Source organism: Mustela lutreola, chromosome 13 (assembly GCF_030435805.1).
Source record: "Mustela lutreola isolate mMusLut2 chromosome 13, mMusLut2.pri, whole genome shotgun sequence".
NCBI classification, from domain to species: Eukaryota; Metazoa; Chordata; class Mammalia; order Carnivora; family Mustelidae; genus Mustela; species Mustela lutreola.
The window spans coordinates 57,712,937-57,728,963 of NC_081302.1; the positions used below are offsets into that span (position 1 = coordinate 57,712,937).

At 42.8% G+C, this 16,027-nt stretch overlaps 1 protein-coding gene across 2 annotated transcripts in view; it reads right to left on the reverse strand.

Moving 5' to 3' along the window:
- LCP1 (lymphocyte cytosolic protein 1) overlaps positions 1 to 16,027 on the reverse strand; it is an 84,803-nt gene that overhangs the window by 30,264 nt on the left and 38,512 nt on the right. For both annotated transcript variants that reach the window (XM_059144809.1, XM_059144808.1), the window contains exons 2-5: positions 3,297 to 3,383; positions 2,559 to 2,722; positions 2,257 to 2,386; positions 860 to 992 (exon numbers count right to left, since the gene is read on the reverse strand). In XM_059144809.1, coding sequence (XP_059000792.1) covers positions 860 to 992; positions 2,257 to 2,386; positions 2,559 to 2,722; positions 3,297 to 3,360 — 491 coding nt within the window. In that variant the 5' untranslated portion in view covers positions 3,361 to 3,383. The remainder of the gene's footprint in view (positions 1 to 859; positions 993 to 2,256; positions 2,387 to 2,558; positions 2,723 to 3,296; positions 3,384 to 16,027) is intronic.

A 16,027-nucleotide genomic window follows, 5' to 3' on the forward strand; every position in this document is an offset into this window, starting at 1 on the left:
ACCTGAGTCATGGGTGGTCCCTGGAGATAAAACTAGAAGGGTATTGAGGAAAGATGATGGAGTGCACTGGATGCCAACCTAAGGAATTAGAACTTGATCCTGAGGCTATATTCTTTTATGTCTTTTTTTTTTTTTTCCTTTTTGGCAGTTGAAAGTTTTTAAAATGAAATATCTGTGTGCACTCTAATAAGTAAAATACCAAAAGCAGAGCTGTTCTACTCAGAGCAGGGAAGATGGGGTTCTAAGTCTTGTCCATCCATCCTTCCCTTCAATTCCTGCGCCCATCGGAGACTGGGCATTTCAAGCCTTTTCACTAACCACATGTGTGACAGCGGTATCAGAAGCTGCTAAAGCCAGAGCTACAGAAGCATTTCAAAGACACCGTCATGACCATCTGTGTGTTGAGGTCTTCCACAGACTGAAAACATTCCTCTTTGCCAGGGGTCCCAGCATTTGCATTGCATGTTTTTATGAACCCCCTCAAAAGTCCTTTTGCTTAAGGACTTGCATTGGGTTTCTTCAGTGGTCATGCTGCTATTATCAAACTATCTATTTTTGGGGGTAGGTCATGTTCAGATCAAGCCAAGTGGTATATAATTTCAAAAACAATTGCTTTGGGCCTTGTATTATTGCATCGTTATCTGTACATATTTGTCTCTATGCTGCCCATCCCTCCCTCCAACCAAGTAATAACAGTTTTAAGTTTCTCATTATAAGTTGCTTTTGAAATTAGTTTGCTTTCCAAGGACCTGCCAAGTAAAAGTCTGGAAAGCATTTTGGGTCCCCCTGAGTACCAAAGGAAGCTGGTCTAGAATAAACCCAATGAATCATTGGTATTCCCCAAAATTCCATTATTTACCAAAGGACAATGCCATCCCCAACAGCACTGAAGAGATCATTTGTGTTCGGATCCATCGGAATAACGTGCCGACAGTCGGGGTCATTCTCCAGGGCTTTGTTGATCCAGTTGACGAAGGCGTACTTCTCTTCCTCTGCAAGTAAATGATAAAAATGACTTATCTGCAAAGTGAAAATCTGACATAAGCACAACTGCACACATGGAAAGACATTGAGATATTACCTGGTCCTATCATCTTCTATTTTTTGACATTAGAAAATCTCGGATGACTTGGGGAATAGGCACAGAATCTCTGTTCACTCCAAGTCATGAAATATATGGCAGGCAGATGGAGAAATTATATATATCATACATAACTATCATATAAAACTATATATATAAGTAATAAAGATATATTTTATTTCTATGCAGATACAATTTTTTTAAAAGATTTTATTTATTTATTTGACACAGGAGAGAGATCACAAGTAGGCAGAGAGGCAGGCAGAGAGGGGGAAAGCAGGCTCCCCGCTGAGCAGAGAGCAGAATGCAGGGGTGGAGGGGGGGACCCTGAAATCATGACCTGAGCAGAGGCTTAAGCGACACAGGCACCCCTGTAGATACAATTTACATATGAATGTGATCTCATGCTTATAGGACAAAACTCAGGCTGCTGATAGCCCAGCCAATTTAAATGAGGGATAATCACAGATAATTCCTATAATATCTCTGAGTTTCTTTATATAATTACAGTGAAATTGCTATGAAATACAATCTTTTGTCCTATACACTTTCTTTCCTATCAGTAAAGCTGCCAAAAGTTGATTTTGGAAGTTTAACTAAAACCTCAAGTTATGCCTTACAGCCCAGCACCGTGTCTCCCAAATTGTGTGTCACTGAAAACAACAGCATCATTCAGAAGAATCCTGAGTCACAAAAGTTTGGGAAGCACTCCACAGTGCATCACTGTCTTGAAGATTCAACATGTATATTCATATAATTTCTGTCTTCGAAAGTCAAAGGTTAAACGCTGTCTCCGCAATTACAGACCGTCCTTAACCATGAACGTATCTTTAAGACCAGCTAATGTTTTGAAGAACTCAACTTGGGATTTGTTGGATGACTATCCCATCTGAACTTTGAGTTTCCATTAAGGCTGTTGGATGGCAGCCTTCAGCAGAAATATGCAACTTCCTTCCAGATCAATGAAAACACAATTTTGGGGGGACCAGTCAGCAGGCACTGAGAAGAATGACAAGGTTTGGAGGACATAGAAGCCTAAGCCATTCATTTTATGCCTGACATTGACAAAGGAATTCTGACAGCCTTCATGTATTTTTTTTAAATTTTATTAAGATTATTTGGTATTGGACTCTGCCAGCACCCACCCCACTTCCGCACCCACGGGGGCGACCTACCTGAATAGGAGTGCTGGGTGCCAACACTAGACTGCTCCGACGTGCCACCGATTGCACAGATCCCTTCCTTCTTGTTGATCGCCTTTCTAAAGGTCTTGGCAACCTCTGTGCTTTTTAGGCCATGAAAAACCTGCCAAGATGTAATGTACGTTTAGAAACCCACCAATCTGTGGTCAAGAAAGCCATAAAGCGAAGAACACGGAACATTGAAGCAAGGAGGGTGGGAATGTATTTCTGGATATTTTTTCCAGTGGAAGTCCCAGGTGTCAAATGCATCTCCTGGTATTCTGCATCGTACTCACCTTGATGAACTCATCAAAGCTGATCCTCCCATCCTGGTCTAGGTCACCTGTAGCCATCAGGTTTTCTGTGATTTCTCTCACTCTGTACCCAGGCAGAGGCAAGCAAGCAGCCTTGAACAAGTCATTCAGCTCATTGCAGCTGATGTACCCGTTGCCGTCGGTGTCTGCAAGGCAAGCGACCACCTGAAGTTTCAGGGCAATTCGGGGACCAGGATGAAGAGGTGAGGGAAAGGTGAGATGGGAGGGGCGTGTGCTGCAGAGGCAATCATTCAGCGGCCCCAGCCCGACCCCAGGCAAGAGCTAAGTCTCACGAGTTTCTATGAGAGAGGGGCATTCATGTTACTTTCAACTTCCATGGGTCACCATGTCACAACAGAGATTCTGGAAGCAGAATCCAAAGAGACTTTTGTAGGAACAGATGGGAAAATAAATCACAAACTTAGAGATACAAAGAAAAACTATGGAATAGTAGAAAAACAGAGGAAACCAAAGAAAGCAGACAAGATAAAAACAGGAGAAGAGCTGTAGGTGTCAAGGGGTCCATTCCATGTTTTGATAGAGAAAGTAATTTTCTTAAAGTAGACCTTTCAAAATGAGGTTCCCCCAGCTCCTCTGGCCAATACCACTGTATTCTTTCCACCTGTACCATTTTGCTTATGTTACCATTTCATCAACTCTCTCCTGAAGCCACTCAGTAAAGAGGAGAATTATGGGATGTGAGCTGCCTGGTCTACTTACCAACTTTGGCAAAAGCCTCTCTGAGCTCCATCATTTCTTCGTCGGACACTGATCCTCTGGCCATTTTTATTGCTTGAGGGAACAGATCTGGAGAAGAAAAAGAACATAAGGAATGACTTCTGTGCATCTTAGTTCTTAAAGTACCACATTAAGCAGCAATCTCCACTTATTAAATGAAGAAATATCCCTCTGCATCCCTCATGATTTATAACAATCTTTCCAATAGGTAAGAAATCGCCTTATTTTCAACCCTCCATGTGGTGGTCTCCAATTGCCTCTCACCACTTTCTCCTCTACCTGTGTATATAGACTGCTCCTCACATCAGGAGCTGAAGCTGATTTCTCTCCCCTTGAATCTGGGCTGATCCTGTGTCTGCTTTGACCACTGAGAAGGCAGCAGAAGCCATGTCTGGGACTGGAAACTTCTGGTTCCTTCCTTTTGGAATGTCCATTCTTAGGATGTTCCCTCTTGGAAACCAAGTGCCAAGCTATGAGATGTGCAAGTCACATGAAGAAGCCAATGGCTGGGTGATTTGGTCCCTGCTGGGCTCCCAGCTGACAGCCAGCATCAAGTGCCATGCCCCAGAGTAGGTCAGTTTATTTTATTTTATCTTTTGAAGATTTTATTTATTTGTAAGAGAGAGGGAGAGAGCGAGCGAGTGAGCACAAGTAGGGGAGTAGCAGGCAGAGGCAGAGGAAGAAACAGGCTTCCCACTGAACAAGGAGCCCGATATGGGACTCGACCCCAGGACTCTGGGATCATAACCTGAGTCGAAGGCAGATGCTTAACCAACTGAGCCACTCAGGCATCCCTGGAGTGGCTCATTTTAGATGTTCCACCTGATTCAAGACCCTGGATGTCCACAGTCCCAGTCAAATGACATGGAGCAGAAAAATCATCTAGCAGTGCTCAGTCAACAGAATAAATCATTGCTGCTTTAAGTCACCAAGTCTTGGAATAGTGTGTTACATGGTAATACACAACTGTAACACTTAACTTTTACATAAATGTCTTTTTTAGAGGTGGCGTCATGTTCACATCAAAAATAATTATGTTGGGCCAAGCCAACAGATAACTTTTATAACTTCAAAGAGAGTTTTCCAAGTTCTCTAAATATTTAGAGAAGGAGGAAGGGAACCTGATCCTCTAATAACTCATATATGGGAATCTGAGGGACTTTTTAGGTGTTCTTTTTTCAGAAAGGCTAGTCTTGCTGAGAAAAGTTAATGCTAGGGCTGGAGTTATTCCGCTTTCCCTGTGCTTTATTGCTGCCCCCTAGTGGGTAGAAAAAGAATGAAACGGAGCATGGATTCTATTCCCCATGCCCCTGGCTAATTCCCACCAGGTACTTCAAATCGGGAGTTCCGCTAAAGTTTACAGGATTTCCTGGTGGGGAGAGGATGAGTGAGTGGGGTGGTAGTGTGGATGACGGGGCATTTTTTACATGGAATTAAAATTTGAGCATTTTAGTGAAGTTACTGATTTTTAAAACCATCTTACTACGTTTGTTGCAGGATATTGTTTTAAACGAATTTCCTTTTCTGTATTGTCACAGCATTCTCTAGGCTGTGTTTGCTCTCAGTGGCAACCAGCAACCACAGAAAACAACAGTTTTAACACTTACACCTAGAGGCCAAGAATGCCTTGTGCTCAATTTTGCAAATCCACATCTCTTATCCACAAACTATTCTGTCATGTACCTTTATCAGAGGCTTCAAACTTTTATTTCCCCCCAAATCCTTTTTTAACAGAAGCTTTACATGTAGATAAAAGTGAACAAGTGAAAAAGAACAACTCTGAGAGGCTTTGGTTGAAAAATCCCAAATGTCCCCTTGCTGCCACTAGCCCTCTTCTTGTCACCGTATGCACCTGTGGGAACCCAAGGGAGCAGGATTTGAAAGTCAGAGAATTAGATACTGTTGCTATTTCAACTCCTCTACAAATATGTTTTATTATCCATGAAAATTTTATTATTTACCTTATGTATCTAAAAAGTTTCCCTGGGGGGCACCTGGGTGGCTCAGTGGGTTAAGCCTCTGCCTTCAGCTCAGGTCATGATCTCAGGGTCCTAGGATAGAGCCCCGCATCGGGCTCTCTGCTCAGCAGGGAGCCTGCTTCCTCCTCTCTCCCTCTTTGTCTGCCTCTCTGCCTACTTGTGATCTCTCTTTGTCAAACAAATAAATAAAGTCTTTTAAAAAATAAATAAATAAATAAATAAAAATATTTTAAAAAATAAAAATAAAAAAATTAAAAGTTTCCCTGGATTTTCTGAAGGTAAAACTGTGTAGAACTTAAGGGTACAAGCAAACATCAGTTACATAGCATGGGGACCCTTGAGGACAGACAAAGCTAGCTGACTTCTTGCCATCTTCACTCCCTTTCCTTTTTTTGTCTGTTTTTCTCTGTCTCCCTTCTCCTTTTTTCTATTTTCAACCTCTCCTCCCATCCATCCTCCACCTACCCCCGTCCCACCAAGCCCTGTCCCCAAAACAATTTGAGTCAGGTTACAAAATTACATCCATAAGAATTAAATGAATAAAATCATATGAAATTTTTTGTTTTTTGATATAACTTTGCAAAAGATATTTTATTTGAGAGAGAGAGAGAGCATAAGCAGGAGGGAGGGGTAGAGGGAGAGGAAGAAAGGGGCTCCCCACTGAGCAGGGAGCCCCTGATGCTAGGCTCCATTCCAGGACCCTGGGATCATGACCTGAACTAAAGACAAACACTTAACTGACAGCCACCCAGGCACCCCAAAATCAGTTCAATTGTTAAGAAGAAATAAGTATGGGCAAAAATAAGATAATGACAGAGAGGAGCTTTACTCCTCCAAATTCAGAGTTAAAACTGCACATTTTGCTAGAAGGAAGCTGAAAATCTAACTCCAAGTTCTCCAGAAGCTAATGCAAAAAGGAAAGTGTCATTAGTTACAGAATTTACTCTATCAATATAAGCCAAACAAACCAGATTTTTTAGGGCCACAGAACTGAGCTCTGATGGCAATCCCTTCACCCAGGCCTCAAGGAGAGGACACCTGTGGGATGCAGTAAACACAGCTTTGTGTTTATTACAATGTCCCTCAATGAAATCTGGTGGCATAAATATACGTATTCCCATTTTGTAGAACAGGAAACAGACACTCAGAGAAGTTAGGACACATATCTCAGATCACACAGCCAGGGAGGTGGGTAGCCAGGATTCCAATTCTCACATGTTTTCTCTTCACTTGTGCTATCTGTTCAGATTCAATGCCTTCACATTTATGTTAGACACATTCATTTCGTCCACTCATTTGTTCACCCAGCAATTATTCCTTAGCTGTCTAATATGTATATTTCCTGGGAGATTTTAAAAAACTATAACAGAGAACCTTCTAGCTGAGGAAGATCATGCTTTCACATGTTAGGAAAACAAGGCTTCTGGGTTAAGAAATTAGCACTTTAGCTTTTTACCCTTTACTAAATCCTTGTGACTAATTTGGCCAGGTTCTCCCTTATGCCTTTACAAATATTCCCTGTAGTCATGAAGAAAAGGCTCCCATCCATCCTATTTTAGCAAGATCTTTGACAAAATCTGGTCTAAAGCCCTAAGCCGGCTGGCCTTTCTTGGTTTTTAAGTGTCTTATCACTTCCTGGTTCATGGATGTTCATGGGATTACGAGAGACACTCTCTCACTTACAAATACTTTCCGAATGTCTACTACAAGCCAGGCGCTACTCCTCATTTCAGGCATGGGACATCTACACTGACCTAGTTACCCTGAAAGCATGAAGCAATGTTAAAGGTAAGGAGACTGAATGGGATCTCTGAGCCTAAATTTAGCCCTATCATTCGACATAGAGTTTGAGGTTGTAAAGCATGGTAAGAGACTGGTGAAAAACACAAGTAAAGGTAAAAAGAAGATGACATTTTAAGGGCCAAGAGCAGGGCCAAAGAAGAAATGAAGGAGTTATAGTATTAAGCAAGAAGGAAAATCTGAAGATGATGCTGCAATGAAAAAGTAGAGAAAATGTTTTAGCATAGAAATCGCATGGCCCATTCAAATTAAAGACTTAGAAAGGGGGGTAAAAAAGCATTACTTTAAAGCCACGTGATTTTTAAACCACGGCAAGTAGGTCAAGACGAAAAACCCGAGCATCTGGAGAACTGTATCTTTCCGAGAGATTTATAAATGGGGAAGATCAACTTGGAGAAGCCATATAGAGAGATGGCCATCACATTTCAAAAATCCAAAATCCTTCAGTAATTAAAAACCTAAAGGAAATTTTATTTGAAAAGGTGAATTGGATGGGGTGCCTGAGTGGCTCAGTTAGTTAAGCATCTGACTCTTAGTTAAGTTAGTAAGTTTCGGCTCAGATCGTGATCTCAGAGCTCATGTGAGATGGAGCCCTGTGTCGAGCCCCATGCATCAGGGCTCCATGCTTAGTGGGAAGTCTGCTTGACCTTCTCTCCCTCTCCCTTTCCCCAGCACTCTTAAATCAGTAAATAAATACACACGTACATACAAACTTTAAAAAGGTGAGCTGGAGAAGGACTAGTCAACAGCCCAAGTTAATGTGCTACTGTGTTGTTTTGGGTGCAAGCATGAATAGCTATGCTATGAGAGGGTCTCATTTACTATCAGAATGAACAGAAAGTCCTGGAAACACATGTTAACTTCTAGAGGCAGAGGGAGCCTATGAAATAATTTATTATGACTCCTTCATTTTATAGATAAGAAAACCAAAGTTTTGATGAGATGAAATGCTTTGTCTATGCACATGTTCTCTAAGCAAGGCTGGAGTTTTAAATGTAGTTGCTGGGGGTGCCTGGGTGGCTCAGTGGGTTAACCCTCTGCCTTCGGCTCAGGTCATGATCTCAGAGTCCTGGGATTGAGCCCCGCATCAGGCTTTCTGCTCAGCAGGGAGCCTGCTTCCCCCCTCTCTCTCTGCCTGCCTCTCTGCCTACTTGTGATCTCTCTCTCTCTCTCTCTCTCTCTCTGTGTCAAATAAATAAATAAAATATTTTAAAAAATAAATTAAATTAAAAAAATTTAAAATTAAAATTAAAAAAAATAAATGCAGTTGCTGGTGAGCAGAACAAGAAGAGGATGGAGGTACCCTTAAGAGAGCCATCAAGGTCCATGACTGAGAAGAGACCCTTGAACTAATTGAACTGAATGTGCAAATCGCAGCACATTCACAAAACAGAGAAGCAGGAAGAGGAGGGAATTAAAAACATGCAGATCAGAATGTTTCTAAGAAGGATATTCCTGGGGTTAGAATCAAAGATTAGGTACTTTACACAGTCTACTAATGTATTTGCCTGGAAAAAAAAAAAAAAGCCCACTTCAGGCACATTTGAAGGTTAGGGTTATAATCATGGTAGTCAGATTCATAAGGATACTAAGTTAAGGTTTCAGTTTGCAAATTACTGGCATGTAGGAGGCAGCCTCTAGCAAGCTTGCTGCCCTGATGGGATGAGCTGAGCCCTTTGAAGCCTGAAGGAAGTGGCCAAGGAAGGCATGTTCCTTCCTGGTTCCACGCTGCTGCTCCTGCTTTAACTGAGGCCCCATTTTGTTTTTTCCAGTTTTACGGAGAAATCACTGACATGCCTCACTGTGTCAGCGTACCACGTACTGCATGATAGTTTGATTTACATATGATAAGAAGAGGTTCCCCGAACATCCATTTTCTCATACAGATACAATAAAAGGAAAAGAAAGAAGAAAATAAGAAAGGGAAAAATTTTTCTTCTTGTGATGACAACTCTTGGGATCTACGCTCCGCAGTTCTCCTGGGTACCACACAACAGCGCTAGCTGTGTACTTCGCAACCCTAGGAACTGTTTCTCTTGTGATTGGAAGTTCATACCTCTTGACCGCCTTTCTCCAATTTCCCCTCCCCTACCACCTACTTCTAGTAACAACAAGTCTGATTTCTTCTTCCATAAATTCAGTTTCAGTTATTTTCTTTTTTATTTTTTAGATTCCACATGTAAGTGAGATCAGATAGTATTTATCTTTGTCTGTCTGACTTATTTCATTTAGCATAAAGCCTTTGAGGTCGATCCATGTTCTCATAAATGGTAGGACTTCCTCCTTTTGATGGCTGACTAATATTCCATTGCATATTCTTTATTCCTTATTAAGGGCTCTTGCAAATCAGTGGTGAATTTCGGAACCCTGTTTTTGAATCACTGCCAAGTCATGAATCTAAGGGGACAGACTCACACCATTCATCTAAGTCACATTTGGCTGCTAGTTTTCCTGTAAGCACTTAAATTTATTCAATTCACTTAAATTAATACCTATAAAATCTCAACATTTGGCCAAAGAAAGTACTGGTTGTTCATTTTTATGAAATTATTTCTAAAGTCTTAAGAAAACAAAATAATCCTCCAAATTGCGAAAGCCACAAAACCCGCTCACTTCCTTAGGTTGGTGAGTGTTGAGTCTTAGCTTAGAGGAGGCTGGTAGTTTCCAGATCAATAGTGAAAGAGAATTTCTGATAATGGCCACTTAGAATAAAAGCACCTGACTCAACTTCCCTAAAGTTGGAAAACAGACACTATTTGCAGGAGGTTACTAGAGAACATAGTGCTGTGGAATTTACAGAAGGAAATACATTCTCTAAAAATAAATGCAAAAATGTAAGCTAAATTTTCTCTGAGGGGTTTCCTAAGTGACAATGAAAAGCAGCAGAAAGGAAGGGAAAGGTGACTTGCCCAGAGTGAGATGCTCACGGGCTAGATTCCTTTCCTAGAGGGGGTAGTGGTGAGCTGGTCAGTATTTTGGTTCGATATACTGACGCCCAGTTATGTAACTGTGAGGATCAGGGAGGCATCTGTAACCTGGCATCACATTGCCTGGGACTCTTTTGAATGTGTCCTACTTTTCCTGCAACTTGACACACTGGGTAAAGTAAAACTGGAAACTCAGGACCCAGATTCCTAGCTCTACCTCAATAATTTCAATACACAGAGAGGAAAAAGCTATACAACTTGCGAACGTTCGGTCAATAATCCGAAACAACATATAATCAAGGATATCATTAGTACTGCAATCTTAGTGCTAGACCACGCTGCCCGAAGAAGAGGAACATAAAATACACAGGAGTCCGAAGCAAAATAAAATGCCCCTAAGTTTTTAAGAAGCCATCATGATAAACTGTGAGACAAGGGAGTAGCTTTGCTTCAGGTAATTTGGTCCCCTTCGTGTTACAAAGTTGCCCACTGCAGGGGATCTACCCGCCAGTAATTTACTCTATCTTCTTGGGATACTATTCCTCTATGGATACAGATATTCCAAAGTTTTACATAAAGGAGGAGTCTGAAAATATTTTAAAAATGACTTTGTTTTTAAGAGCCAAATCATGATGAAGAGCCTCAAATATAGGTGACCGTTTAAAGGAGCTCTTATGAATTCTTCTGTCAAGTCAAAAATCTTTTTTGGATGGTCTTTTTTCTCCCTGCAGATACACTGATTTCCCCGAGGGCTGCTCCAGAGCCCAGAACGCATGTCTCTGCAGCATTGGAGGTAAAGGTCCAGGAAGGAGTGAGGGTTGTGGGCACAGACCAGGAAGGAGTAAGGCAGGGGCACAGACTCGGCGGCTCTCTTCTCTGGCTATCTCGGGCCTGTAAACTCTCCCGGGAAGCCAGAAGGCAAGGTTACTCCAAACCGAGTGAACATGCTGTTCTGGGTGCCTCTGTGGTCTGATCACGGTTGAGGGGCTTTGGAAGCTGTACAAAGCATAGCACACAGAACTCGGCTCAGTCACCAACCATGGAGTTCCCATCTCCCCCCCCACCCCCTCCCCAGCACCAGCACACCCCTGATGCCACCTGTTTTCTACGGAGTTGCTCAGAGCCATTACGGATGTGACACAGAGCAAACATCTTGCAAGCAGAGGGGATACCCAGGCTTGTAGGTATGGAAGCCCTCGATGCTTTGTCATTTCTCTCCTTCCCTAGGCTGTAGACAATGACGCCTCTGGGGTTAACATCTTGAAAATCTGCAGCTACCCTTCATTCTGCATTCTACCACAAAGACTTTGAGATCCAGACTCTTCCCTACTGAAACGTCAGGGTATCCTTGGATCGTTTCAAAATGCTAAACATTATTACAGACTAGCAGATTACCTACTATTCAATTACCTCAATACCAGACACCATTCATTCATTGTTCAGTTATTCATTCTTTCTCATCCTCTATAAGACTAGGTGCAAAGCACCACTCTTATAGCTGGACTATGAGCACAGGGGTTGCAAAGCCTCGGACTTCAAGAAGCCCACAGTTAAATGTCAGGTTTCAAATGTGATGCACAGATTTTAGTTCACTTAATGCTTAAAGTTTAGTTCACTTTAAGATGTTTAAGATGGTTAAACAATGCAAAAAGTTTTGAAGATCAAAAACAAACATGTGAAACAGGGCCGTGAGAGGAAAAAAGATTACCAAGAGTAAGAAATTTGCATAGAAACTTACCAAAAAGTAAAAAGAGAAAACATCTAAATCAGCCATGCAAAAAGGTAGCCAGATAATTTATACACATGTACATCTCCAAGGAAACCTTAACCGAAATAACTGAGGAGAATTGGGACACAGAGCCACACGTGGGGGCCTGGGAGACCTAGCGTACTGTCTGAGGACTGTCGGGCTCTGATTTGCCTCCTTGGACCTCTGTTTCCTCATCTATAAATTGAGAGATGAAATCCCTTCCATGTTAAAAAGTTCCAAGTCTAAACCATAAGTGACTCTTAATCTCACAAACCAAACTGAGGGTTGCTGGGGGGAGGGGTTTGGGAGAAGGGGGTGGGGTTATGGACATTGGGGAGGGTATGTGCTTTGGTGAGTGCTGTGAAGTGTGTAAACCTGGTGATTCACAGACCTGTACCCCTGGGGATAAAAATATATGTTTATAAAAAATAAAAAATTAAAAAAAAAAAAAAGTTCCAAGTCTATTCACTAGCTGGTAAGTGTGTGCACAAGTTAGAGCCTAGAGAAGGTGTATTTCAAATGGGCCTAGAGATAGGGAGGGGGCCATCAGGAGCCATGGCAGTCACCCCAATGGGCCTTCTCGGGGAGGCACAGTCTCTGAAAAAGGACCCAGCATCTCCCAGCCCCTTCCGGCTCCTGCCCTTACCTCAGCGGCAGGTAAATCTCTGTCCTCATGCATTCTCCTCACTGACCAAGGCAGATGCCCCTTGCTTGGTGGCTCAACACAGAGCAGCGAAGTTAACCAAAGCAGCACATGGGACCTGCTTTCTGAGATGTCAAATCTGTGAACAGCTTAAGACATGCTGATCCAGTTCACTCCCGGTTTCTAGGCAAGGCTGTATGCAAACTGGCCCAGAAAGACAGCCACCTACTATTTTCTTAAAAATATCCAAATAAGGAAACCCTATCACCTCTCTGGTGTCTCATATCCCTACCTGTAACCTAAATCTTTTCTGATACGATGAAAACTTGCTCTCTCTTGAGCTATTCTCAGAGGGAATTAGAGAAGCGGCTCAATTCATAAAAATTCTGTCACATGCCTTAAGTGATCGCCACCAAACCCTTTTTTTTTGTTTTTAATTCTTTTAACCTGTTTTTGGGGACTTATCTTCCAAACCTTTTCTTTGCTATATTCTGGGTCTATGGCAACTTCCTTAAATGATGACATGAAAATAACAGAGTCAGGGGCGCCTGGGTGGCTCAGTTCTAAAGTGTCTGCCTTTGGCTCAGGTCATGATCTCAGGGTCCCGCATCGGGCTCCCTGCTCAGCAGGAAACCTGCCTCTTTCTCTCCCAGTCCCCCTGCTTGTGTTACCTCTCTCACTATGTCTCTCTCTGTCAAATAAATAAATAAAATCTTAAAAAAAAAAAAAAAAAAGAAGAAGAAGAAGAACAGCGTCATAGAATGTAGAGGAGAAGGGACCGTAGAGATAATCTATCTGGCCACCCTCTTCCTGCCACAGAGCGTGCTCGGATTGGAGTCTGGGTCTCCTTCCTTTTCCTCTTTCCGTTATAAGTTTCCAAACTCAAGAGGTCATGCTGTTCTTGAAGTAAGACCTGCTCAATATACAGTAACTTTAATTCCCCCATGATTTCAAATATTTAATAAATATAATTTCATGTGTTTCCTGTACATGACGAAGAACTTAATGAAGAACTTAATGGAAACAAAACAGAACAAAACAAAACAAAAACCTCTCTATGTATTGAGAAGATACTGTCAGGCTACAAAGGTCCTAGGTCCTGGGCTACAAACAACAGGTGCTAAATCCTATGTACACGTACTATTGGCATCTTCTAAGTTAAAATGACCAAGGCTAGGTAAATGACTTCTTCTGGGTGTTGTTGTGTTTTTTTTTTTTTTTTTCCCCTTGACTTTGCATTGAGGGCCTCTGATTTTCCTTTGTAACCAAAAAAAGCAAACCCCATTAAAACAACTCACCCTGAGGCACCATGTTCAAAGGATAAAATGCCAAATTTACAGATAAAAACTAAAATGACACCCTCAGACTTCTAAAAACATCTGCATGGCTTCAGACACTCTGTTCTGGCTGTCAGTTGGGGATCAGTGAGCTTTTTCTACCCTCAGCTCTGTTCCTGACCTGAGCACGTGGCTTCTGGGTGCATATCCACTCTTTCAGCAGACTGTGAGATCACCGCTGGACATCTAGACCGGAGGTCACCTCATGGAGCTGTCACCTGGCAGGTAACCAGGTGAATGAACAAACCCATTAACTGATAGCATACAGGGCTTGAGAAGTCTACTCTTACCTCCTTTGAAGAGTTTAATGATAATATTCTAAAAATATCCCTCCCGTGGAAAGGGACAAAGGCCTAGAGCAAGTGAGCGAATGTTTCAAATTTTGTGAAACCATTTTGCTGGAAGAATAACCTTGCTGAGTTGCTATGGGTGTGAAGAGAGGCTAGTGTCCCTAGGCAGTCTTCCAACTGGCTGCGGAAGGCTCCCTGGCCCTGCCCGGCCTTTGCCAGCGGGTTTCTGCTTGTGTGGTAGCAAAGCCTGGGCCTGGGGATCCTTCAAGCTGTCTCTGGAAACCCTGCTGGCTGCCTGTGATGCTTGGCAGTGGGTCTCTAAGTACAGTGTCTGACTTTGACAGGAGTCCTGCAGAGATAAAGCTGTGAGCTAAAGGGGGGGCAGAGCAGCTGGGCGGCTCCAAGTCCAGGAGCCAGGAGCACCCAGGAAACAGCGAGGAATGGGTGCTAGAGGTCCCCTGGATGTAACTTGCATGGAACAATCTGGACTATGAAAATATGTCTGTACATTTCCTCTTTCAATAAATATCTGCCAAATACCTGCTCTGTGCAGGTCCTGGGTTAGATGTTGGCAACACAAGGATTAGGTGTGGCCCCAGCCTGTTTAGTATGGAGGATGGATTCCAGTCACTAGAATATGAAGGGAAATTTAGATCCACAGGAAGGGGGAGAAGAGCTCTCCCTTGGAGAGCCAAGCACAGCCCCTGGAAGAAGTGACACCTGGATTTCCACAGATGAGGAGCCTTTTTTTCATATTCATACAGGATGATTAATCCTTATTCTCTCCATAAAATGTTCTCTCCATCTATGTTGGAGTCAGAGACAACAATAGCTAAAGGACAAATGGGAAGGTCAGCTAATGTTCAGTGAATGGTTAGTCAATGCTAAGTGTTTTATATGCATTATCACACTTAACGTTAGCCACAATCCTATGCAGCATTATTGTGATTTTCTCTTTGTAGATGAGGGAACTGAGATTTTAATAATGGGCTCAGGGTTACCCTGCTATGACTAGGGAAGCCTTACACTTACTCCAGAGCCCGGGGGGAGGGTCAGCAAGGGACACTGCCCCACACTGCAGGCCAACACCGTGTAGGTCTTACTGGAGGCACCTTTCCTTGTGCCTGTGACCACTGGATTTCTGCATCTTAAGGTTCTCTGCTCTCCTTTGGGGTTACGCAGCTCTGACCTCGTGTAAACGAAGGACACACACCCTTTGCAAGATTTTACCTATGGCTGGGGCTCTTCCTGGACTCTTTTGAGATGTTCTAAATGTTTCTTCTCTGCAATTCTTCACCATCTTGAGGGAAGAGTTAAGAGTGAGAAAACACCTCGAGGGGGATCTTGCCTTTCCCTGCCCCCGCCTCCTGCCTCTGGTGCACGAGGGCTTGTCTTTGTTAGAAGCTCCACACCTGTCAGCCAATCACATTTCGTAAAGCGCTGGCCTCCTTCTAGGTGCTGGAGATGCAAAGATGAAGAGGGGGAAATCCCTGCTCTTACATGACAACCTGTCCTGTGAAAGAAGAAGCCAGTGCATCTCAGAGGCCAGCCTGACCTCCACACTCCAAAGGGCTTATGATCATGGTGCTGTGGGAGCCGGGAGAGGGAAGCACTTATCTCTGTCCCAGAAGAGAAGGGAACGCCGTCCAAAGGCGGTGATACTGACCTTCATTGAGTTACATCTTAAAGAACTAGTTGTAATTTTCCAAAAAGACAGAATGGAAAAGGACCCTCTGTTTCTCCATACAGTGGTACCCCCCTATCTGTGGGGTAGATGTTCCCAGATCCCGAGTGGATGCCTGAGACCACAGATAGTACCAAACCCTACAAATACTATGTTTTCCTTTATATATACACAACTATGGTAAAGTTTAATTTACAATGTAGGCACAGTAAGAGACTGGCAATAGTAGCTAAGAGAACAATTCTAATACTCTGCAATAAAACGAATGTGAGTGTGGTCTCTCTCTCAGAATCTCTTACTGCA